Here is a 25,305-nt window from a genome sequence, read left to right as displayed (position 1 = left end):
AGCGCGCCAGGCAGGGGATAAAACAAAGTTCTCAGTACTTTTGTTGCATCTGCCTTCAGAAAGAAAGGCATCATCAGAAACTCACTGCTGGATACACGCAGGTACTGCTGGCGGCTTGGGATGGTTTTGGGAGGTGACAGGTTCCATTTAAGGACCAGGCCATTTTTTGAAAATCTGACATGTGTAAATTTATGTGGTGATAACTTTAAAATGCTTTTACTTATCCAGGCCATTCTGAGATTGTTTTCTCGTCACATATTGTACATCATGACAATAGTAAAATTGAGTCACAAAATTAAGCAAATTTCTACATTTACATTTCTCTACTTTTATAATAGTAATATATCCAAAAATTGTTATTACTTTACATTCCCCATATGTCTACTTCATGTTTGGATCATTTTGCGAATGCCATTTTATTTTTTGGGGAAGTTAGAAGGCTTAAAAGTTTAGAAGCAAATCTTGAAATTTAATAGAAAGAGAGAATCCAGCTTCTTGTGGAGTAAAAAATAGTTCTTTATTGGCTCATCGTATAAAATCCACCCAAATCACAGGAAAAAGATGTACAGTAACATGTTTCGGGCTACAGAATCCAGCCCTTCTTCAAGACATAACACACATATTAAAACTATTCCTTTTTATGTAGCACAAGGTCCTACCCCCTCTAATCAGCAAAGTGTCCGCACCTGGAGCCTGGAATGGGAACCATTCAGCGGTCCAGGGGAGGAGATCCAGCATCACAGGTGATGCATACATACACATAATGAACATGTATAGGCGCGGTAGACGCCGCATTTGTGTGAGGGGAGGCGCCAGCACCACTACAAAAGGTGGGAGCAGGGAGCTCCCGGGTGACGCGGTCTTCAGCTTCAGCTCGGCTGACGTCACTTCCGGGATTCTCCTGCTCCCATTCTTGCTCCGGCGTCGGCGTGGATACGCGATCCCCCGATACTTTCTCCGGTGGGTAAGTATAGGGCGTGCAGCCGAAGCGAGGGGCCGTACATCGGTACACACGGAGGGTAAGTGGGGCAGGGGGGCGGCACGGCGCTGACACCAGCCAGACAGGTTCACACTCACCAGCGGCAGCCGGATCACTGGCACGCACGCCCGATCCTTGCGCCGCATCCACCCGCCTCCTCACGTGTGTTCTTTCCACAGGTCGTCGCTAGTGGCAGTCCGGCATCCCTCACTATAGCAGCGCTTACTGTGGGTGTGTTACAGGTATTGTCTGGGGATGTTAGGGCCGTGGCACTGCAATTCTGGGATTTGATCATAAAGTACATCTTCCTTTACAGGGCGCCAGTCTCAGTAAAAAATGAAAAAAAAAAAAAAAAAAAAAGGGGGAGTATCTGCCTGTGGGGGAGGGGGGGGGGAAGAGGAAATATGGGCGAAGGTGACATTATCCTGCTGCATGATAGGTCGTGTAGGGGAAATATTCATAGGGGGCAGTACGGCCCGGGTATCTGCAACAATCAGCTGCGCCCCCCCATCGCTGGGGCGCCAGTCGCGCATCACCATGTATTGTCAGGCTCACGTGTCTGTCAGTCCCCTCTGAGTACCCAAATACGCTTAGCGCACGCGGGGCGCGTGTTGCAGTTGGCTCAAGCACGCATGCTGGGTCAAGTAATAGTAAACGTGGATCAACTGTCAATGGTTTAAAAGCGGTCCGTGACGTGTAGCGCTTTGGGGCGAAGGGGGTTGGGCTCCAATGGTCAAATGATCGTGGTTAGGATGGTTACCTTCAAAGCTACATCCGTGTGTCTGCATTTACTTTTGTCCTATACGCCATTCACTACTAGAGCAGCGTTCGCTGTTGCATTACATTAATACTCTGCTCACTTCAGATTGCATTCATACGGCTGCTCCATACCATGCTCCGCACATTCACTCAGAGCTGTGCCCATACTATGTTTTAGGCTCCACTCACATCCAGAGCTGCATTTACCCACTTGTTCTTACATCATGTGGTATACTCCGTTTCCACTTAAAGCTGCATTTCTTTCATTACTTCATAAGGGTTACTCCGTATTCTTACTAGGGCTATCAGCGCACTGCTCTGATACTGCTCTTCCAATAAACATAGCTGCTCTTTTCAGGCTTACGTTTCTTTCCTCTGTGGTTTGTTACATTCCTTTGCCTACCTTTTTCGGTGTGTTCTTTAAATCCTGGTTGGCATTCACTCAGACTGGTCTTCTTTACTTCTGGTTCGTATTCACTCAGATTGATCCCCCGCCCCAGTTAACCAAATAGCTCCCTAGCGGATAGTGGGCCAATAGGAGTAAGTTCCTACTATGTTTTCACAGCTGTTCATTTTGGTTGTCATGACAAGGGTCTTTGCTTAGCGAAACGCATGCCTCTGGCTCTTGGTTTCTCCCATCTGTTCAATCTTGCGGTCGGTTAATGTTTCGTTTATGCAAGTGGTTCGGATCACTAATGTCATGCATTTTCCAATAGGTCTGGCTCACGTTTTAAAGTACTTATCGTCACTGTAAAGTCATCCAGGTCAGTCTCTTGGCTTCAGGGGGCCTCGTGGCTTAGGGGGCCCGATGACCGTTCGTTAGGGGCACATATATGCGAGTCCCCAAGTCATACTGGAGCGGCATAAGTGGTCATAAAAAAAAAAAAAAAAAAAAAAGAAAATATAATTAAAAATCCGCCATTAGAATATCTCTCGCATGGCTCCGCCATAAGTCTCTCACGCATGACTTCTCCGTTGTAGTCTTGCACATATGGCTCCACCATTAGAGTCTCCCACGCATGGCTTCTCCGTTTCCAGGTTACACATATGACTCCGCCATGAGTCTCACGCTTGGCTCCGCCATTAGTCTCTCACGCATGGCTCTCCGGTTAGTTTCACACACATGACTCCGCCATTAGAGCCTCTCACGCATGACTTCGCCATTAGTTTCTCACCATGGCTTCTTCGGGTTTTTGATTACACATATGACACCGCCATTAGTCTCTCGCACAGCTTCCCAGTTTTAGGTTTACACATATGACTCCGGCATTAGTCTCTCACACATGGCTTAGCCATTAGTCTCTCACGTATGGCTTCTCCATTTTAGGTTTACACACATGACTCCGCCATCAGAGCCTCTCACGCATGGCTTCTCCGTTTAGGTTTACACATATGACTTCGCCACTAGTCTCTCACGAACGGCTTCTCCGTTTTAATGGTACACATATGACTCCGCCATTAGAGTCTCTCACGCATGGCTCCGCCATTAGAGTCTCTCACGTTTGGCTTTCCCCTTTTAGTGGTACATATGACTCCGCCATTAGAGTCTCTCACGCATGGCTTAGCCATTAGAGTCTCTCACGCATGGCTCCGCCATTAGAGTCTCTCACGTTTGGCTTTCCCCTTTTAGTGGTACATATGACTCCGCCATTAGAGTCTCTCACGCATGGCTTAGCCATTAGAGTCTCTCACGCATGGCTTCCCCCCTTTTAGTGTTACATATGACTCCGCCATTAGAGTCTCTCACGCATGGCTTAGCCTTTAGAGTCTCTCACGCATGGCTTCCCCCCTTTTAGTGTTACATATGACTCCGCCATTAGAGTCTCTCACGCATGGCTTAGCCATTAGAGTCTCTCACGCATGGCTTCCCCCCTTTTAGTGTTACATATGACTCCGCCATTAGAGTCTCTCACGCATGGCTTAGCCATTAGAGTCTCTCACGTATGGCTTCCCCCCTTTTAGTGTTACATATGACTCCGCCATTAGAGTCTCTCACGCATGGCTTAGCCATCTGAGTCTCTCACGCATGGCTTCCCCCCTTTAGTGTTACATATGGCTCAGCCTTTAGAGTCTCTCACGCATGGCTTAGCCATTAGAGTCTCTCACGCATGGCTTAGCCATTAGAGTCTCTCACGCATGGCTTCTCCATGTTAGTGTTACACGTATGACTCCGCCATTAGTCTCTCAAGCATGGCTTCTCCGTTTTAGTGTTACACATATGACTCCGCCATTAGTCTCTCACGCATGGCTTCTCCGGTTTAGTTTACACATATGACTCCGCCATTAGTCTCCCACGCTTGGCTTCTCCTTTTCAGTGTTACACATGTCTCCGCCATTAGAGTCTCTCACGCATGGCTCCGCCATTAGAGTCTCTCACGTATGGCTTCTCCGTTCAAATTTTACACACAACAACGCCATTCGAGGCCGGCTGCGCAGTCCCACAACAAGTAAGTCCCATGTCTTTTCTGCCTTCAGACCCGCTCGCATGGCTCGGCATTCTGTGGTTCGCAAAACAAATTTCTCGTGGTGGCTCGCACGTGTGACTCGTGCCAACAGAGTCTCACGCACGTTATTGTTTTCCCTGACTGTTATTTTCTAGGTTGTTGGGTTTCATTGTTTTCTTTATTAGCAGTCATCCCAAGCCTGCCTTTGCGGACATCATCTTCTCCCAGGCATGCTTACTTCAGCTACAAACTCGGGCTGAGGGTGTTGGTGTCTGGCCTAAGTCCTGAGTATCGGTCCATCTTCCAGTAGAAGGTACAGTAATAAGGCGCAGCTTACGAAGTCTGTCATGTCTTCTGACACGACCAGTCCTATCACGACTACAGGCGCAGCATACACAGTTCATCACGACCTTAAGCATTTTCTGTCACAACTGCAGGCATCGTGTACGTTCTGCCCTCATTACAGGCAACATTAGCTCGTTAATCAAATAGCCATGTATTCCGGTGGATGGTTCCCCAGGCCTGGTGGGTCACACATTTCACTTAAATTACTACTACAGTAAGACGGCAGACACCATGTTCTGACTCATGGGCCCTTAATAGGAAGTGTGGCCTGGGGAATAAGTAGAGGTAAAGTATTTTGCCACCAGGAACAGTGGGTGCCCGATCAGGGCCCTGGGCGGATGGTTGGAATTCATCTAGGCCCTACCAACAGATTCACCATTATTTGTTTCAGTCTGCAGCTCTCAGGATTCAGACCTTCTCGTAATATGGTCATACGTTAGTCAACATAGGAGTAAATTGTTTCTGGTTACTGGCCACTCTTTCAATTACATCGCATTAACCATCTCCAAGAACGAGGTGGCGGTTCACATGACAAAGAGGTAAGGTAGATGGTAGTCACTGTGATATATACGGTATATTCCGCACCTCCATCGTGAAAGGTCTTTTTCCGTTCAAAATCGGGTGTCGTAACGGTATGTATATATTTATTCTAAACAAGGGCTGCTCTTTTTGGCCCCTTAGGGCTGCCATACCGCGGCAGTCGTGGTGTGATTCTACTGCTTGTCATGGACTGGGGTAGATAGGTTGGGTTCACCTTTCTGACGGCCTGTCCGACCACAGGTATCAAGCAAATATATTGCTGCATTTGTGGGAGGGGAGGCGGATTACAGGGCTAATTTCACGCACCTGTGGGCCCAGGCTGGCTGACCGCTGGGCTGATTATACGTACCTGTGGGCCCAGGCTGGCTGATTACTAGGCTATTCATAGGCACCTGTGGGCCCAGACTGACGATGATTCAGCTGATCTCCCCTACTAGCTCTTGGCTCCATTCCCCTCTGCATTCAGGTCTTCCTAGAGCACGTCCGGAGCCTCCTCTCCAAGGTAAAGGTAAACCCGCAATCAATCGCGGGGCATTCCTTTAGGACGGGCGCGGCTTCCGCAGCTTCAAAATATAGCACCCTGGTTCACGTCGTAGAGAGACTAGGTCGGTGGCGGTCTTCTTTCTATACCGGGTACATTCCCAATCCAAGCTCCGAAATGTCTTGCGCTTTTCAGAAGGTAGTACTGTAAGTCCGTAACATGAGTCCTTTGTACCATCCGTGTCTCACGCGTCATTTTTGGCCCCTTTAGGCTTTCCTTACACAAGCAGTTCCGCCACACCCCCACTGCTAAGGTTAGGACTCATCATCTGCTAGCCGATCCGATCACAAGTATAGGCGCGGTAGACGCCGCATTTGTGTGAGGGGAGGCACCAGCACCACTACAAAAGGTGGGAGCAGGGAGCTCCCGGGTGACGCGGTCTTCAGCTTCAGCTCACCCTCCCACCCACAGCCCTCAACTCACACATCCTCCTTCCAAGGTGGCCCCCTTTAGGCTTTCCTTACACAAGCAGTTCCGCCACACCCCCACTGCTAAGGTTAGGACTCATCATCTGCTAGCCGATCCGATCACAAATCTTAGTTGTATTGCAGAGTGAGGTCATGTTTTCTATTTAACCCCTTTGGCATGCAGGTATCAAGTAAAAACATCCAAAACATTTAATATGTGTGTTATGTCTTGATGAAGGGCTGCATTCTGTAGCCTGAAACATGTTACTGTACACCTTTTTCCTGTGATTTTGGTGGATTTTATACAATGAGCCAATAAAGAACTATTTTTTACTCCACAAGAAGCTGGATTCTCTCTTTCTATTGGATATTCTTAGGCCCAGTTCTGGCCTTTTTTCCGTGCTTCGTGGATTAAAGTCAGAGGTGAGAGCAGCAGCCATTTCTATCATTGTTTTGGAAATCTTGAAATTTTTCAGAAAATTTCCAAAAGCCGCTTTTTAAGGACCAGTTTTTGGGCAGATTTTCAATTTTAATCAATTTTTTCCAGTAACAAAGCAAGGGTTAACAGCCAGACAAAACTCAATATTTAAACGGAGAATAGAAATGTGATCGCACTCTATATCCAGCATTCTGCCCTGCCTCCATGCTGGATGAGACATTGGTGTACATTTTGGCCAAAGCGTAATAAGCCACTCACCGCGTCAAGGTTGCCTCCATTTGAGTGGTCCCTATCACTAGTTCCTACCTGTTCATGGGCCATGACAGTCACACAAAATCCAGGGAATGCAGGTCAGCCTGCACGCCAAGCACACTCTGCTTTTAACCCCGTCCGGTGCCATTAGAGCTTTCATCGGATCCAGGGATGCAAGTACCAACATGCACGCTGAGCCCACCATATACTTCTCCTGGAGCCAAATGGCCACTGGTAGGTTCTATATAAGCAGACTCAGTTTTATACTGACTTTAAAACCAGCCTCCAGGACAGATTAACTGGTCAGGTGTGCATGACTCAAAGGAGATCGCCACGCCTCCAATACATACTACAAAGAAAAAATTTTGGGAATTGAGTCAGCACAACCTGTATATAGGTGCAGATCACTATGGCGAAATACATATACAAACGGAGAATACAAATGTGATCGCACTCTATATCCAGCATTCTGCCCTGCCTCCATGCTGGATGAGACATTGGTGTACATTTTGGCCAATATTTTTTGCCCTGATTCTGTAGTTTACAGAAACACCCCATTTGTGATAGTAAACCTCTGTATGGGCAAACAGCAGGGCGCAGAATGAAAGGAATGCCATATGGTTTTTGGAACTCAGATGTTGCTGGACTGTTTTTTTGGCACCATGTCCCATTTGAAGCCCCCCTGATGCACTCCTAGAGTAGAAACTCCAAAAAAGTTACCCCCATGTTAGAAACTACGAGATAGGGTGGCAGTTTTGTTGGTACTATTTTAGGGTACATATGATTTTTGGTTGCTCTATATTACACTTTTTGTGAGGCAAGGTAACAAAAAATAGATGTTTTGGCACCTTTTTTATTTTTTATTAATTACAACGTTTAACTGACAGGTTAGATCATGTGGTATTTTTATAGAGGTTGTTACGGATGCGATAATACCAAATATGACTACTTTTTTTGTTGTTTCAGTTTTACATAATAAAGCATTTTTGAAAAAAATTATTTTTTAGTGTCTCCACAATCTGAAAGCTGTAGTTTTTTTTTTTTTTTTTGGGTGAATGTCTTATGTAGGGGCAAATTTTTTTTGGGCATTAGATGACCGTTTTATTGGTACTATTGTTGGGTACGTATGACTTTTTGATTGCTTGGTATCACACTTTTTGTGATGTAAGGTGACAAAAAATGGCTTTTCTGACACACTTTTAATTTTTTTTACGGTGTTCATCTGAGGGGTTAGGTCATGTGATATTTATATAAAGCAGGTTCTTATGGATCTGGCGATACCTAATATGTATACTTTTTTTATTTATGTAAGTTTTACACAATGATATCATTTTTGAAACAAATAAAAATCATGTTTTAGTGTCTCCATAGTCTGAGAGTTAAGTAGGGTATAATATTTGCGGGATTTAATTACGGTTTGAATGGCACTATCTTGGGGTGCATATGACCTTTTGATCGCTTGCTATTATACTTTTTGTGATGTAAGGTGACAAAAAAGTGCTTTTGACACCGTTTTTGTCCGGTGTTCACCTGAGGGATTAGGTCATATGATATTTTTATAGAGCAGGTCGTTATGGACGTGGAAATACCTAATATGTATATATATATTTTTTATTTTATTTAAGTTTTACACAATAATATCATTCTTGAAAAAAAAAAATCATGTTTTAGTATCTCCATATTCTGAGAGTTATAGTTTTTTTTATGTTTTGGGTGATTATCTTAGGTAGGGTATCATTTTTGCGGGATGAGATGACGGTTTGATTGCCACTATTTTGGGGTGCATATGACTTTTTGATCGCTTGCTATAACACTTTTTGTGATGTGAGGTGATAGTAAATGGCTTTTTTGACACCGTTTATTTTAGTATTTTTTTTTACGGTGTTCACCTGAGGGGTTAGGTCATGTGGTATTTTCATAGAGCAGGTTGTTAAGGACGCAGCAATCCCAAATATGTATACTTTTATTATTTACTTAAGTTTTACACAATAACAGCATTTTTTAAACCCAAAAAATTATGTTTTAGTGTCTCCATAATCTGAGAGCCATAGTTTTTTTTTATTTTTTGGACAATTGTCTTAGGTAGGGGTTAATTTTTTGTGGGATGAGGTGACGGTTAGATTGGTACTATTTTGGAGGGCATACGCCCTTTTGATCGATTGGTGCTGCACTTTAAGTGATGTAAGGTGACAAAAAATGTTTTTTAGCACTTTTTTTATTTTTTTTACGGTGTTTATTTTAGGGGTTAGGTCATGTGATATTTTTATGCAGCCAGTCAATACGGACACGGGAATACCTAATATGTCTACTTTTCTTTTTTTCCGTATCTTTTACAAAAAAAATTTAACTTTATTTTGGGAGAAGGAAGCTTTTCTTTTTTCTTCAAACTGATTTTTTTTTTTGGGAGGGTCTGATTCCCTTTACAATGTATCACAATACTTCAGTATTGTGATGCATTAACTGTAAGTGTATTACACACTGTAATACACTTACAGCCTGCTTGCCTGTAAGATCCAGGGGGCTGGATCTCACAGGCTGTCACGGAAGGCAGCCACGATGCCTAAAGAAGGCATCGGGCTGCCTTCCCTGCCATTGGGTCCCCGTCACAGCAACGTGGGGACCCGATGGAAGCTCTCTCCCTCCCTCCACACATCGCACATGCCTAGGTCAGCGCTGACAGCGGAACATCAAGGGTTAATGCACCGTGCATGCAGCAGGGGTCCTTAAGTCACGCATATCTGCGTCGTACATGTATGGCACAGGTCATTAAGGGGTTAAGTCTGCGTGACTTTAAATGCTATGTACTCCTTTGGGGCATTTTTTTATTATTGCATTGAGCTAAAAATAATTTTTTCAATTGGTCTTTATTAACAATATGGAGCCCTTTTTGTGTACAGAGCTGAGATGCTCTACTAGCTACCTATGGATTTTCTATCTTCTCATTCATCTGGGGGGGGCAGATGGACTCATTATCTCTGCTTTCTGACCTTATAAACACTCATTATAGCTCAGTTCTTATCTTTCTCATAAGATCATCGCTTTAATAAGTGTTTATGACCTCTCAGTAGTTAAGAGATAAGGGTTATTGGATGAGTGGCACAAAGTGAAAGTGAAAGTACCAGTCACACAGTTAGAAAAACAGTTAACCCTTTGTGAAAGAACGGCTCAACATTTTTAATAAATGATTATTGAAAATATGATTTTTAGCCAAAAATTTAGTAAAATGCAATCATAAACAAAAATTGCCTCCAAAGGAGTACATAGCCTTTAAGGAGTTTTACAGCTCATACAACCAATGCCCATATGCCCTATTAATGACATACAGACTCCTTCATTTTTGACTCTCTATATCAGCTATAGCGCAGAGATGCAAGAAAGATTGTTTCTCTCTTTAGAGGACCCACTGGATCCAGGAATGACCCACTGATTTAAATAAGTGGTATGTAACCTATTCAGATGTGGCAGATATGTTGAGGATTTTCAGTGTGGAATTGGCGCCCGATACAATATAACACTCTATTTGAACATATAGATGTAGCAGGGGTAGCACTCAAACTCTTAATTCTAATTTCTCAAATCATCATGTTATCTTGAAACAAAAGCCATTGAAAAGCAATTGAAGGTGTTTGCTTAGTTTAGATAACACATCTCAGAAATCTCAGAAAGCATGAGTGTTAACTCTACTACATCGGTAGATAATTTTAAATCAGGCAGCAGATTTTACATCTACAGCCAGGTCCATAAATATTGGGACATCGTCACAATTCTAACATTTTTGGCTATATACACCACCACAATAGATTTGAAATGAAACAAACAAGATGTGCTTTAGCTGCAGACTGACAGCTTTAATTTGAGGGTAATTACATCCAAATCAGGTGAACGGTGTAGGAATTCCAACAGTTTGCATATGTGCCTCCCACTTGTTAAGGGACAAAAAGTAATGGGACAGAATAATAATCATAAATCAAACTTTCACTTTTTATTCTTGGTTGCAAATCCTTTGCAGTCAATTACAGACTGAAGTCTGGAATGCATAAGCATCACCAGATGTTGGGTTTCATCCCTGGTGATGCTCTGCCAGGCCTCTACTGCAACTGTCTTCAGTTCCTGCTTGTTCTTGGGGCATTTTCCCTTCAGTTTTGTCTTCAGCAAGTGAAATGTATGCTCAATCGGATTCAGGTCAGGTGATTGACTTGGCCATTGCATAACATTCCACTTCTTTCCCTTAAAAAACTCTTTGGTTGCTTTTGCAGTATGCTTTGGGTCATTGTCCATCTGCACTGTGAAGCGCTGTCCAATGAGTTCTGAAGCATTTGGCTGAATATGAGCAGATAATATTGCCCGAAACACTTCAGAATTCATCCTGCTGCTTTTGTCAGCAGTCACATCATCAATAAATACAAGAGAACCAGTTCCCTTGGCAACCATACATGCCAACGCCATGACACTACCACCACCATGCTTCATTGATGAGGTGGCATGCTTAGGATCATGAGCAGTTCCTTTCCTTCTCCATACTCTTCTCTTCCCATCAATGTGGTACAAGTTGATCTTGGTCTCATCTGTCCATAGGATGCTGTTCCAGAACTGTAAAGGCTTTTTTAGATGTCATTTGGCAAACTCTAATCTGGCCTGTTTTTGAGGCTCACCAATGGTTTACATCTTGTGGTGAACCCTCTGTATTTCACTCTGATGAAGTCTTCTCTTGATTGTTGAATTTGACACACATACACCTACCTCCTGGAGAGTGTTCTTGATCTGGCCAACTGTTGTGAAGGGTGTTTTTTTCACCAGTGAAAGAATTCTTCAGTCATCCATCAGTTGTTTTCCGTGGTCTTCCGGTTCTTTTGGTGTTGCTGAGCTCACCGGTGCATTCCTTCTTTTTAAGAATGTTCCAAACAGTTGTTTTGGCCACGCCTAATGTTTTTGCTATCTCTCTGATGGGTTTGTTTTGTTTTTTTCAGCCTAATGATGGCTTGCTTCACTGATAGTGACAGCTCTTTGGATCTCATCTTGAGAGTTGACAGTAACAGATTCCAAATGCAAATAGCACACTTGAAATTAACTCTGGACCTTTTATCTGCTGATTGTAATTGGGATAATGAGGGAATAACACACACCTGGCCATGGAACAGCCAAACAGCCAATTATCCCATTACTTTTGGTCCCTTAACAAGTAGGAGGCACATATGCAAAATATTGTAATTCCTATACCGTTCACATGATTTGAGTGTAAATACCCTCAAATTAAAGCTGACAGTCTGCAGTTAAAGCCCATCTTGTTTGTTTCATTTCAAATCCAATGTGGTGGTGTATAGAGTCAAAAATGTTAGAATTGTGTCGATGTCCCAATATTTATGGACCTGAATAAATGCTATACTTGTAGTCCAATGACACAAGTGGCTGGCACAACCATAGCTTCCTCCACTTATCTGCTGTTATGGAAATCCAAATATGAATGCTCCACCAAATCGCTCTTGGTGGTGCTCAATGCCAAAAAGTCACTTGTACCATTGCTTATGAACATAGTAACATAGTTTATAAGGTCGAAAAAAGACATCTGTCCATACAGTTCAGCCTGTTCTCCTGCAAGTTGATCCAGAGGAAGCCCAAAAAAAACCTGTGAGGTAGAAGCCAATTTTCCCCACTTAAGGGGAAAAAAATTCCTTCCCGACTCCAATCAGGCAATCAGAATAACTCCCTGGATCAATGACCCATCTCTAGTAGCTATAGCCTGTACTATTACACTCCAGAAATACATCCAGGCCCCTCTTGAACTCTTTTAGTGAACTCACCATCACCACCTCCTCAGGCAGAGAGTTCCATAGTCTCACTGCTCTTACCGTAAAGAACCCTCTTCTATGTTTGTGTACAAACCTTCTTTCCTCCAGACGCAGAGGATGTCCCCTCATCACAGTCAGTCCTGGGGATAAATAGATGATGGGAGAGATCTCTGTACTAACCCCTGATATATTTATACATAGAAATTAGATCTCCCCTCAGTCGTCTTTTTTCTAAAGTGAATAACCCTAATTTTAATAATCTTTCAGGGTACTGTAGTCCCCCCATTCCAGTTATAACTTTAGTTGCTCTCCTCTGAACTCTCTTCAGCTCTGCTGTGTCTGCCTTGTTCACAGGAGCCCAGAACTGTACACAGTACTCCATGTGTGGTCTGACTAGTGATTTGTAAAGTGGCAGGACTATGTTCTCATCACGGGCATCTATGACATTTTTTTATGCAACCCATTATCTTATTGGCCATGGCAGCAGCTTCCTGACACTGGTTTCTACAGCTTAGTTTGCTGTTAACAAAAATTCCTAGGTCCTTTTTTATGTCAGTGTTACCCAGTGTTTTACCATTTAGTATGTATGGGTGACTTGCATTATTCCTTCCCATGTGCATAACCTTACATTTGTCAGTGTTAAACCTCATCTGCCACTTCTCTGCCCAAGCCTCCAATCTAGCCAGATCCATTTTTAGCAGTATACTGTCCTCTTCCGTGTTAATTATTTTACACAGTTTAGTGTCATCTGCAAAAATTAATATTTTACTGTGCAAGCCTTCTACAAGATCATTAATCAATATATTAAAGAGAATAAGGCCCAATACTGACCCCTGAGGTACTTCACTAGTGACAGTGACCCAATCTGAGTGCATACCATTAATAACCACCCTTTGTTTTCTATCACTGAGCCAGTTACTTACCCACATACAGACATTTTCTCCCAGTCCGAACATTCTTATTTTATATTCTAACCTTTCATGCGGTACAGTGTCAAATGCTTTGGAGAAGTCCAGATATACGACTTCCATTGATTTGCCGCGGTCAATTTTAGAACTTACCTCCTCATAGAAACTAATTAAATTAGTTTGACATGACCGATCCCACATGAAGCCATGCTGATATGGCGTTATTTGCTTATTTTAATTGAGGTACTCCAAGATAGCATCTCTTAGAAAACATTCAAACAGTTTACCCACGACAGATGTGAAACTTACCGGCCTATAGTTTCTGTGCTCTGTTTTTGGACCTTTTTGAATATTGGCACCACATTGGCTATGCGCCAATCCTGTGGAACACTCCCTGTCAGTATAGAGTCCTTAAATATCAGAAATAAGGGTCTGGCTATGACATTACTAAATTCTCTTAGGATACGGGGGTGTATGCCATCTGGTCCTGGCGATTTGTCTAATTTAATGTTTTAAAGACACCACTGTACTTCTTCCTGGGTCAGACAGGGCACTTTTAATGGGGAATTTACTTTTACATTCTGCATTTCATCTGACAGTTTATTTTCCTCAGTGAATACAGTAAAGAAAAACATATTTATTAGCTTTGCTTTCTCCTCATCGCTCTCTGCAACTCCCCCCTCATTACTCTGTAGAGGGGCGACACCTTCAGATTTATACTTTTTACCATTTATATAATTGAAGAACATTTTAGGGTTAGTTTTGCTCTCTTTGGCAACCAATCTCTTGGTCTCTAGTTTGGCTGCTTTCATTTGTTTTTTACATATTACAAATTTTTCCTTATAGTTTTTCAGTGCTTCCTTGTTACCATCCTGTTTTAGTGATTTAAATGCTTTCTTTTTGTCATTTATTGCTTTCTCTACAGTTCTATTTATCCACATTGGTGTTTTCTTGTTCCTTAACCTTTTATTCCAATAAGGTATGTACCTCTCACAATTTGATTTTAGGATGCTTTTAAAAATATCCCAATTTGTGGCTGTATTTTTTTATTTTTGAGGACTTTGTCCCAGTTAGTTAGGCCTATGGCCTCTATTAGTTGGCTAAATTTAGCTTTTTTGAAGTTTGGTATTTTTGCTCCTCCCTGAAGAAACACTCTTTTGAATGATAATTGGAAGGTTATTACTTTATGGTCACTATTCTCCAGGTGTCCCCCAACCCGCACATCTGTTGTTCTGTCAGGTCTATTGGTAAATACTAAGTCCCAGTATGGCTCTCCCTCTAGTAGGGTCCTGAAACAGTTGGGAAAGTTAATTGCCTTTGATTATTCCTAAGAACCTGTTTCCTTTATGAGATACACAGGTTTCAGTTTCTCAGTCTATATTTAGGTAGTTGAAGTCCCCCATAATAACGACCTCATTATGATCTGCCGCCTCGTCTATCTCGTTTAGTAGCAGATTTTCTGTGGACTCTGGAATATTAGGTGGTTTATAATAAACTCCTATTAGTATTTTATTATTGTTTTTGCCTCCATGTATTTCTACCCACAGTGACTCCACATGATCATGTCCCTCACTTATATCTTCTAGGACTGTGGGCTTTAGACAGGACTTTACATAAAGGCAGACCCCTCCCCCTCTCCGGTTTTGGCGATCCTTTCTAAACAGACTGTAACCCTGTACATTAACTGCCCAGTCATAGCTATCATCCAGCCATGTCTCAGTTATTCCCACCAGGGGCGTAGCTAGAAATGCATGGGCCCCATAGCAAAAAAAAATTATGGGCCCCCCACATATCTATCGGGCCTCCCACCACCCCTTCAAGAGCTCCCACCCAAACACCCATCCTAGATCTCCCACCGCCATGAGCAGTTTCACACTTGCGGCAGGGCGGATCCGACAGGCTGTTCACCATGTCGGATCCGTCCTGCGGCTATTTCGCCGTGCCCGCGGACCGCCGCTCCGTCCCCATTGACTATAATGGGGACGGGGGCGGAGCTCCGGCGCAGCACGGCGGTGCATGGAGAAAGGCCGCCGGACTAAAATTACTGCATGTCAGGCTTTTTAGTCCGGCGGCTTTCTCCGTGCACCACCGTGCTGCGCTGGAGCTCCGCCCCTGTCCCCATTATAGTCAATGGGGACGGAGCGGCAGTCCGCGGGCACGGCGAAATAGCCGCAGGATGGATCCGACATGGTGAACAGCCTGTCGGATCCATCCTGCCGCAAGTGTGAAAGTACCCTTAAGAATTTAGATTATCTCAGAAATCATAAATTCTCAATAATCTCACTTCCTTGAATTCCAATGAATCACATATTCACATCACTTACTTGTAGTCACACAGACAGCAGGTGCCAGCCAGGCACAGACTGGAGTGGCACGACCGACGGCGTCACGGCGGGACTGAGTCTGTCACTGGACTGAAGAGTGGAGACCAGGCAGTGAGGCAGGCACTGACTCCACTGAGACTGAGGACTGGAGTGACTGTGAGGTCACGGGTGGGTTCCCCTCTCTCTCACTTTCTCTGAGTGTCTGAGGCTCTGAGCTGCGCCGCCGCCTGCTCTGCTCAGCCAGACTGGTTTCGGGCAGTCAGATTAGCATATCAGCCGCCAGCCGCATAGCGCCTAATCTGACTGGCGCCAGTGCGGCCAGCGGGACCCTCCATTCTCCACAACAGCCAACAGGTACCCCGGCCCGGCCCCGCCCCCTCCACCGCCTGAGTCCACCTCCTGAGTCCTCCCTCTAGTTACTAGGACTCTAGGAGGCGGAGCCGGAGGAAATCTTTCCTGCACGCACTGCGCTGGTGCCAGCCTGGCTCCGCCTCTGCTACGCCCCCGTTCCGGCCCCCTCCACCGCCTACCTCATGTTCTCCTTCCTTGTGTGTGCGGCAGACAGTGCGCCCCGGCCCGGGCCCGCCTGCTCCTACTACAGCTCCTCCTTCCTGTTGGCTTCCTTCCCCCCAGCCAGGCCCGAGCCGCGGACCGCCCGATCCTCGCCCAGTGGGCAGGCGGTCGGGCCTGGCTGGCTGTGCCTGCCTGTGTGTGTCGTGTTTGTATTAATAAAAAAAATAAAAATAGTTATGTGCTTTGGACGGGCCCCCAGTGGCGTAAGGCCCCATAGCCACTGCTATGGTTGCTATGGCGATCCCTACGCCACTGATTCCCACTATGTCATAGTCCTCCTTACACATCACTAATTCCAGATCACCAGTTTTATTAGTCAGGCTTCTGGCATTAGTATACATACAATTAAGATGTTTATGTATATTATGAAAGAAATTAAAACTGCATGGCACTCACCCAAAGGTTAAAACATCTTCTTTGTTAGGCTTGCAAGTACATCTAGAAATGTAGAAATTAGGCAACGGATGTTTTGTGCCTGCTCATACATAGTGATGGATGAACATCGGCCGGGACGATTCGCGTTTACAATCAAATGTTCGTGAAACCGCGCGTTCGCGGCGGGCCCCATTCACTTTAATTTAACTGAAAAACCTTCAGGTCATATTTGCACCCAGCAAACACTTACTAGAAGTACACAAATAGTCCCACAACATGGACAGTGATATAGCAGAGGGGGATCATTGGCAAAAATTCCCACAAAAAATATGTATTTTAATCAGGGGCCATTTTTATGCGTCTTAAAGGGAAACTCTCCAAAATGTGTCCTGCTGGAGCCTAGGAAATGTTTATTTCCTATCGGCTTTATGTATACAAATGTGCAGCACTCCACGTTTTTGTATCCTGCAGAGTCTATTAAAAAAATGCATACGTTAACGTAAATTTTTCTTCTACCATGGAACTGTATGGTGAACGTACGGCATCAGTCTGAGGCATCTGTTAACGCATACAAAAAAGGATGGCAAAAATAGGATGTGAACTTAGCCCTAGTGTCAGAATAAGCACCAGTACAGCGGAGCAGCGTGGCGGAGAGGGGAGGCCGCCATGTACTGACAGTGCGCTACCTGGTCCTGGTGGCCAGGGATGAGGACTGTGTTTCCCAAGGATCATTTTCTACTCGGAAATACAGGGCACAGTATAATACACTAGAATCTATATAATATAAAGATATTAGCCCTAACCACGAATAATAATACAATTAGATGGTCATTTATTATATCGAAATACGTATATGTTAGGCGTATTTCTGACACAGACTGTGACACAAAGGTCCTTAGCACCGCAATCTGCATATTTTTCCCGCTCATGCCAGTTCTAAAAAAGGATGGCGTGGGCAGGGAAAGGGATACAGTTATGGCCATCCAGTTATTGGATAACACCTCTGTACAGTGATAGGATAACACCGCCATACCGTCACTGGATAAAAGAGTATAAGAGGGCAAAGTACAGGGAATAACTAGGGGCACTGCACAGGGTGTAGTAAGAGGGCACAATGCAGGGTATAAGAGGGCACAGTACGGGGTGAGGGGCACAGTAACATGACATTAAAAGATCCTTATGGTGAATGCGGTTCATACGCCACCATAATGAGAGGCAGAGGAGTGAGACAGGGGTGTGATTATGTGGCTAGAGATAGCCAATAGGCATTCACCTGACAGCAAAGAACTTTGGATTCTGTGGCTGGAGGTACATTAGGCGGTCACAGGATAAATATGTAACTGTAGGCCAGTACAGGCCCCAATAATTTGCCAATAGACATTCACCTGACAGCAAAGAACTGTATTCTGTGGCTGGAGGTACATTAGGGTCCATTCACACGTCCGTAGAATGGGTCGCAATCTATTCCGCAAATTGAGGAACGCGTGCGGACCCATTGATTCTCTATGGGGACAGAATAAATGTGGAGAGCACTATGTGCTCTCTGCATCCGCATTTACGGAGCGCGCCCCCGATCTTCCGGTTCGCAGCTCCGGAAAAAAATAGAACATGTCCTATTCTTGTCTGCAATTGCGGACAAGAATAGGCAGTTCTATGGAGGTGCCGGCCTGGTGTATTGCAGATCCGCAATACACTACGGACGTGTGAATGGACCCTTAGGCCATTACAGGATAAATATGTAACTGTCTGCCAGTAAAGGCCCCAAAAATTAGGCAATAGGCATTCAACTGACAGCAAAGAACTTTGGATTCTGTGGCTGGAGGTGCATTAGGGTCAATTCACACATCCGTAGAATGGGTACGCATCCATTCCACAAATTGAGGAACGCGTGCGGACCCATTCATTCTCTAAGGGGACGGAATAAATGAGAAGAGCACACTATGTGCTCTCCGCATCCGCATTTCCGGACAAGAATAGGCAGGTCTATGGGGGTGCCGGCCTGGTGTATTGCGGATCCGCAATACACTACGGACGTGTGAATGGACCCTTAGGCCATCATAGGATAAATATGTAACTGTCGGCCAGTATAGGCCCCAAAAATGAGGCAATAGGCATTCACCTGACAGCAAATAACTTTGGATTCTGTGGCTGGAGGTACATTAGGCGGTCACAGGATAAATATGTTACCGTCGGCTAGTACAAGCCCCAAAAATTAGGCATTCACCTGGCATAAAAGGCCTTTTATGCCGCTGTATATACATAAGGCAAGGACCATTCTTTGTTCTGTGTGGTGGAGGATATGTGTGGGCTGGCATGAGGAAATTCAATTACATGCCTCATTCATTTTAAAAAAATGTGAGGTAGTCCACACTGTCGTGAGCTAGGCGAGTGCGCTTATCGGTCACGATCCCCCCTGCTGCGCTAAACGTCCTTTTGGACAGGACACTCGACGAGGGGCAAGTCAAGAGTTCCATGGCAAATTGTGCCAGCTCTGGCCACAGGTCAAGTCTGCACACCCAGTAGTCAAGGGATTCCTCGCTTCTCAGAGCCTCCACATCGGCCGTTAACCCAATGTAGTCGGACACCTGTTGGTCTACGTGTTCCCTGAGGCTGGATCCGGAGGGCAGCTGTCGATGAGTTGCCTGCAAGAATGATCTCATATCCAAAGTGACCAACACATCTTTAAACCGCCCTCTTTTTGCAGGCGCGGTAGGATTGGTATTCGCACCTGTTTCGCTGTGGGTGGAAATTCCTCTGCCAGTGCCCGCAACAGCAGAATGCAGCATCACTCTCAGCACGGCCTGGAAATGCTGCATTCTGACAGCCCTCTGTGATGCTGGTAACATGTCTGTCATTTTTTGTTTGTACCGGGGGTCTAAGTACGTTTCCACCTAGTACAGGTTCTTGACCTTTATGTTTTTTATACGGGGGTCCCTCTTCAAACACTGGAGCATGAAGGCCCTCATTTGCACTAAATTGGCAGTGGTGGAGAGCCCTGGCTCCTGCTCATCGCCCAGGAGAATGTCGTCCTCGGTCTCCACCCCCAGACACGAATAACACCAGGGATCCCTGAAAAGTTTAAAGCCTGCTCTTCTTGCTCCTCCTCCTCCCCCCAGCCACCATCCTCCTCTGACTCCTCTTCAGACTCCTGCTGACTTGTCTCAGATGGAGTAACCCCCCCTGGGAATTCATTCAGCATTGCGACTTCCTCATCTTTCAGCTCCTGCTCCTCGACGGCTTGATCAATGACACAATGCAATGCACGCTCCAGAAAGAAGGCGTAAGGTACATTGTCACTGATGGTGACTGACCAGTTTGGTGATCTCATCAAATGACCACAGAAGTCTGCATGCGTCACGCATGAGCAGCCACTGGCGCGGCGAAAAGAAACCAAGCTCCCCAGAACCTGTCCTGCCGCAGAGTTCGTACAGCTAGTCGTTAACGGCACTTTTCTGCTGGAGCAGCCTATCAAGCATATACAAGGTGGAGTTCCAGCGCATCGGGCAGTCAAAAATCAGACATCTAACAGGCAAGTGGTGTCGCCGCTGAATGTCAGCAAGGCGAGCCATGGCCGTGTAAGATCTTCTCTCCCTCTGAACTTCCCTTCTCTTCCTCTCTTGTGGGCACCCACGTGACGTCCATCGACACATCATCATCGTCACCTTCACCACCACTGACATTAGAGATCTCTGAGTAGGCAGCAACAGCGGGGACCACCCTCGGGCTGATCTGGGTACTGCTGGGTGGCGGCCTTTGCTACCTCCTCTTCCTCATCTGATGCCAAGAATGGCTGCGCATTGGTAAGGTCTGGGAATGGATGGGAAAATAATTCCTCTGACTCGGGTGGAGGCGCTATGGTGGTGGGGGTGGGGGGGTGTCTTTGGGGGTGCACATAGCAGAGAGTGAGGAGGATGCAGATACAGAGGATGCAGAAGCGGAAGTCTGAGTGAGCCGCTCAACCTACTCTGGTGTCTCCTTTGACATAATCGCACGCACCTTCTCCAACTTCCCACTTAGGCTCCGTCCTGGTGCACCTGCCTGACCCCTACCACCCCTGCGGAATGGCCTGCCTCTTCCTCTGCCTGTCATTTTCAAAATGACCCTGCGCCAAAGTCCCTAGAGAAGAGAAGTATTTGTGGAAGCTGATATATGGCAGGCCTCAATCAGTTGTTATTTGAAGCAGGTATATCAAAACCCGCAATCTGTATTTTGTGGACGCAGGTATATGGAAAAACCTCTATCACTATTTTGTAGAAGCTGATATATGGCAGGCCTCAATCAGTTGTTAGTTGAAGCTGGTATATCACCCTCAAGCAGTAATTTTGTGGACGCAGGTATATGGGAGACCTCTATCACTATTTTCTGGAAGCTGATAGATCGCAGCCCACAATCAGTATTTTCTAAAAGCATACAAATGCACTATAATATACTTTCTATGTTAGAAAGTATATTATAAGTATATCACACCGCTCTGTGTATCACACCTATCGATAGAACAACGTTACCAGTCCTTAAAAGGACTTTTGTGGCCCTATTAGTTAGCGTTTGGTGTCCCTAAATTCCTAACAGCCTTTCCCTGCTCCAAAATGCAACCTCTCTCTACACTGGCAAAACACATAATGTAAAACGGCTGCCAGATCAGGTTCTGTTATAGGGTTGGGGGGGTGTCCATGTGCTGACATGTCTCAATTGGCTTTCCTGTCCCACCTGATAGTAGTGTCATGGGTCAAAGTTCGGTGCAATGCAAAAGAATATGGTGCGCGCGGCCATCACAATATGTTCGGCGGATCGTGAACGCGCAAAGTTTGCCGCAAACCGACCGCCTGGAGAATTGCAAGGCCATCACTACTCATACTTTGTCTGGCCAGATGAAGCGGGAGCAGGCATGAAACGATTGTAGTGTTTGCCAGTAACCAATGAGGAAAATGTAAAAGTATAAAAGATATGTGTCTCCTGAGCTGTACAACACTGTGCAAGACTATGCAGGTTCAGTTGTACTCTGTGTGTGTGATGCAGAGCCTAATTTGTTGTTTTGCTTGTAGTTCTATACATATGGCATACAATAGAGGGTTAATGTACTCCCATTACGCCCTAATGCATTTTCATATAAAACATAGCCCTAATATAGCCAGAACTCTCCCTTATAATAATTTTTAGTGTCATAGACCTAATTGTCAGTTAATACCATTTTAAAATACCATTGACTTAGATCCCTTATTCAGGGCTTCCATCCATTAGAAAATAAGGTACCGTAAGAATCGATCCAGCTTTTATTATCCATTAAAAATGTACAGAATACACATGTAGAGATCACACTTCTGATGCAGTATACTGTATGCTCTTAATCAAAGCATGATTCAAGGTGCATATTGCGGCATGAACGCTATATGCATTAACATCGGAGATGGGTGCTGGACTGGTGATTACCTTTTCAGTGCATGACAACAAGGAATGATCTCTGGTGGTGATCTGGACTTTGTCTTTTTGCTTTTATGTACTTCCATCAATCTCTCAAAACAGAGAGCATCTGCAAATAACATATCTCTCACTGGGGGACCCAACATGTCCATGCATTAGAGCAGGCATCCTCAAACTGCGGCCCTCCAGCTGTTGCAAAACTACGAGTCCCAGCATGCCCGAACAGCCTACAGGTATCAGCCTACAGCAGGGCATTGTGGGTGTTGTAGTTTTACTTCAGCTGGAGGGCCGCAGTTTGAGGATGTCTGCATTAGAGAGTCCATTGATTCCAGATTACAGCTGATCACTGGGGTCTTCTGTTATCAGCATATTGTCAGGGATCATTCTAACAAAAAGTGATTCTTCAAAGTGAGCAATCCCTTTAATGGGGGTAAATTGTTCAGATTGTTAAAAATAATCTTTACATATGCGACTAAATGAATGGGGTTGCCTTCTTCACAAAAATATTTCCTAGTTGTGTGCTGTGGCACAAACTATATAGCTACTTATACCCCCACAGGTTGATAGATCTATACACTATGTAAACAGTGTAGGGCCATGGATTCAGCATCAATAGGTTGCAAGATGGTGGTTGTCACATGATATACCCATGTGACTTCTTTCTCAGATGACCTCAGCAGCATTATTTTCTGCACTGTAGCTGAAAGTGTTGGATACAGTTGGGAAAAGCAAAAAGAGCACTCACATGGGTAAATCAGGTAGCCACCACCATCTTGTTTCGTATGGATCCCAGGTGAGCACATAGGGATTTTCCAATGACTTGCTGGGGTAAAGTATGAGAATTTTGGAATTATTTTTAGGATGTGGCCAACCATTTTAATGTCTATTTCACACTACCATAGTGTTTTCCTTTGTTCTGCCCTGTTATAGAAGCAGAACAACAAAAATAACGGACTATAATGGGGTCCATTTGGAGTACACTTTTTCAGCGGAGATAAAATTATTCCTGCATGTGGGACTTTTCTCTCTGCTTTTTTTTTACTGAATCTGCAACAAAGCCCTATATGGAGCCTCCAACACAGATGTGAACAAGGCCTAACTTGAAAGAAATGGAAGATTTATGACTTGGGTATTACTTTGGAATATAAGGTAAAGAAAATGCTTAGATAATTTCATCATGTATCAAATGATATGAACTGAAATACTTTTCGGTAGTAAGTTTTTACCGCAAAGAAAAGGAAATCTAAACAACTGAGTGCAGTTATGCTCAAACAAATTTCATTGGCATAGAAGCATTCCTTTGTGTGGTTCACATAGTAGATCTTTAACATATGGAAAGGAAAGAAACACATTATCATCACTAAAATAAAGAAGAGACTTTTAAGTTGCACCCAGGTTTCCTGATAGGCAAGGATAGGTCTCTGGACTTGTTTTATGACCTCAACTATTATAAATATCTGCACAGCCAGAAGACAAGAAACCACTGTGAATATGATGGCTGAGGAGATATAGTTCACTATAACCACAGCCTGGCTCTCAAAGGCATCTTGAAATTGGAAACACTCTGTTTCATTGAAGTTAGCAGATTTACCATATTGTGTGAAAACCAAAGGTAGGATTATAATGGATGTAACAATCCACGTAGCCCCGCTGACTCCTAATGAATGGAGCATCCTGTAGAACTCAATCTTGTCCTTTTTCTTAAAGAAGCTGATGTACCTCATGGACAGCATGATGACGTAAAATATAAAAGAAATATAAATATGGATGTGTGTCATGGCACTAACTATTCTGCAGAAAAAAAGTCCATAGCTCCATTTCTTCTGAACATAGTATGCAATGCGAAAAGGAATAGAAATAAGAAAAATACCATGGACAAGCAAGAGATTGATGACTGATGTGGTTGTCACAGACAGTTTGTTTGCGCCTATTATCAAGAAAATCATAAGACTTATTCCAGTTAATCCTCCAATGAAAATCACAACGTAAATTGTAATCAGAATGGGATGTGCAACATTGGGGTCTATAAAGCAAGATGTTTGGTTGCTTTCTTCTTCCATATTTTTTTAATTATCTAGGGGAAAAAAAGAAAGAAAAAGAAAAAATGCAGCAAAACTGTAGCAAGATATAGACTGATAGAATAAATTTCAATTTCATATGAGAAATGTCGATTAATAGTCGCCGCGCTTTCTCTTCCACTCTCATGGGCAATTTTAAATTATCCCACTATTAGACATTCCACTATTTTAAATACTTTCCTTGGACTTTCTTAACTACAACTGGCGATTAGTTCTTTTTCTTGTGTTTTGTTCTATATACACTGAACAAAAATATAAACGCAACACTTTTGGTTTTGCTACCATTTTACATGAGCTGAACTCAAAGATCTGACACATTTTCTACATACACAAAAGACCTATTACTCTCAAATATTGTTCACAAATCAAGATAATCCATCCCACCTCACAGGTGTGGCATATGAAGGTGCTGATTAGACAGCATGAATATTGCACAGGTGTGCCTTAGACTGCCCACAATAAAAGGCCTCTCTGAAATGTGCAGTTTGATCACACAGTACAATGCAACAGATGTCGCAACGTTTGAGGGAGCGTGCAATTGACATGCTGACAACAGGAATGTCTACCAGAGCTGTTGCCCATGCAATGAATGTTCATTTCTCTACCATAAGCCATCTCCAAAGGCGTTTCAGAGAATTTGGCAGTACATCCAACCGGCCTCACAACCGCAGACCACGTGTAACCACCCCAGCCCAGGACCTCCATATCCAGCATGTTCACCTCCATGATCGTCTGAGACCAGCCACCCGGACAGCTGCAGCAACAATTAGTTTGCATAACCAAGGAATTTCTGCACAAACTGTCAGAAACCGTCTCAGGGAAGCTCATCTGCATGCTCGTCGTCCTAATCGGGGTCTGGACCTGACTGCAGTTCGTCATCGTAACCGACTTGAGTGGGCAAATGCTCACATTCGATGGCATGTGGCACTTTGGAGAGGCATTCTGTTAATGGATGAGTCCCGGTTTTCACTGTTCAGGGCAGATGGCAGACAGCGTGTGTGGCGTCATGTGGGTGAGCGGTTTGCTGACTTCAACGTTGTGGATCGAGTGGCCCATAGTGTCTGTGGGGTTATGGTATAGGCACTCATATGTTATGGACAACGAACACTGGTGCATTATATTGATGGCATTTTGAAT

The 25,305-nt window shown here is 44.4% G+C and overlaps 1 protein-coding gene across 1 annotated transcript; it reads right to left on the bottom strand.

The window, feature by feature from the left end:
* Positions 1-23,265: 23,265 nt before the first annotated feature.
* LOC121002477 (probable G-protein coupled receptor 141) lies at positions 23,266-24,150 on the bottom strand. The gene has a single exon (XM_040433928.1). It carries the CDS (start codon positions 24,148-24,150, stop codon positions 23,266-23,268), a length of 885 nt encoding a protein of 294 aa, XP_040289862.1.
* Positions 24,151-25,305: the final 1,155 nt, after the last annotated feature.

Source organism: Bufo bufo, chromosome 5, assembly GCF_905171765.1.
Source record: "Bufo bufo chromosome 5, aBufBuf1.1, whole genome shotgun sequence".
In the NCBI taxonomy this organism is placed as follows: domain Eukaryota; kingdom Metazoa; phylum Chordata; class Amphibia; order Anura; family Bufonidae; genus Bufo; species Bufo bufo.
This window is presented reverse-complemented; position numbering and strand designations above follow the sequence as displayed.

Coding starts and splice junctions, on each gene's coding strand:
- LOC121002477 (XM_040433928.1), bottom strand. CDS start 24,150: ATGGAAGAAGAAAGCAACCAAACATCTTGCTTTATAGACCCCAATGTT.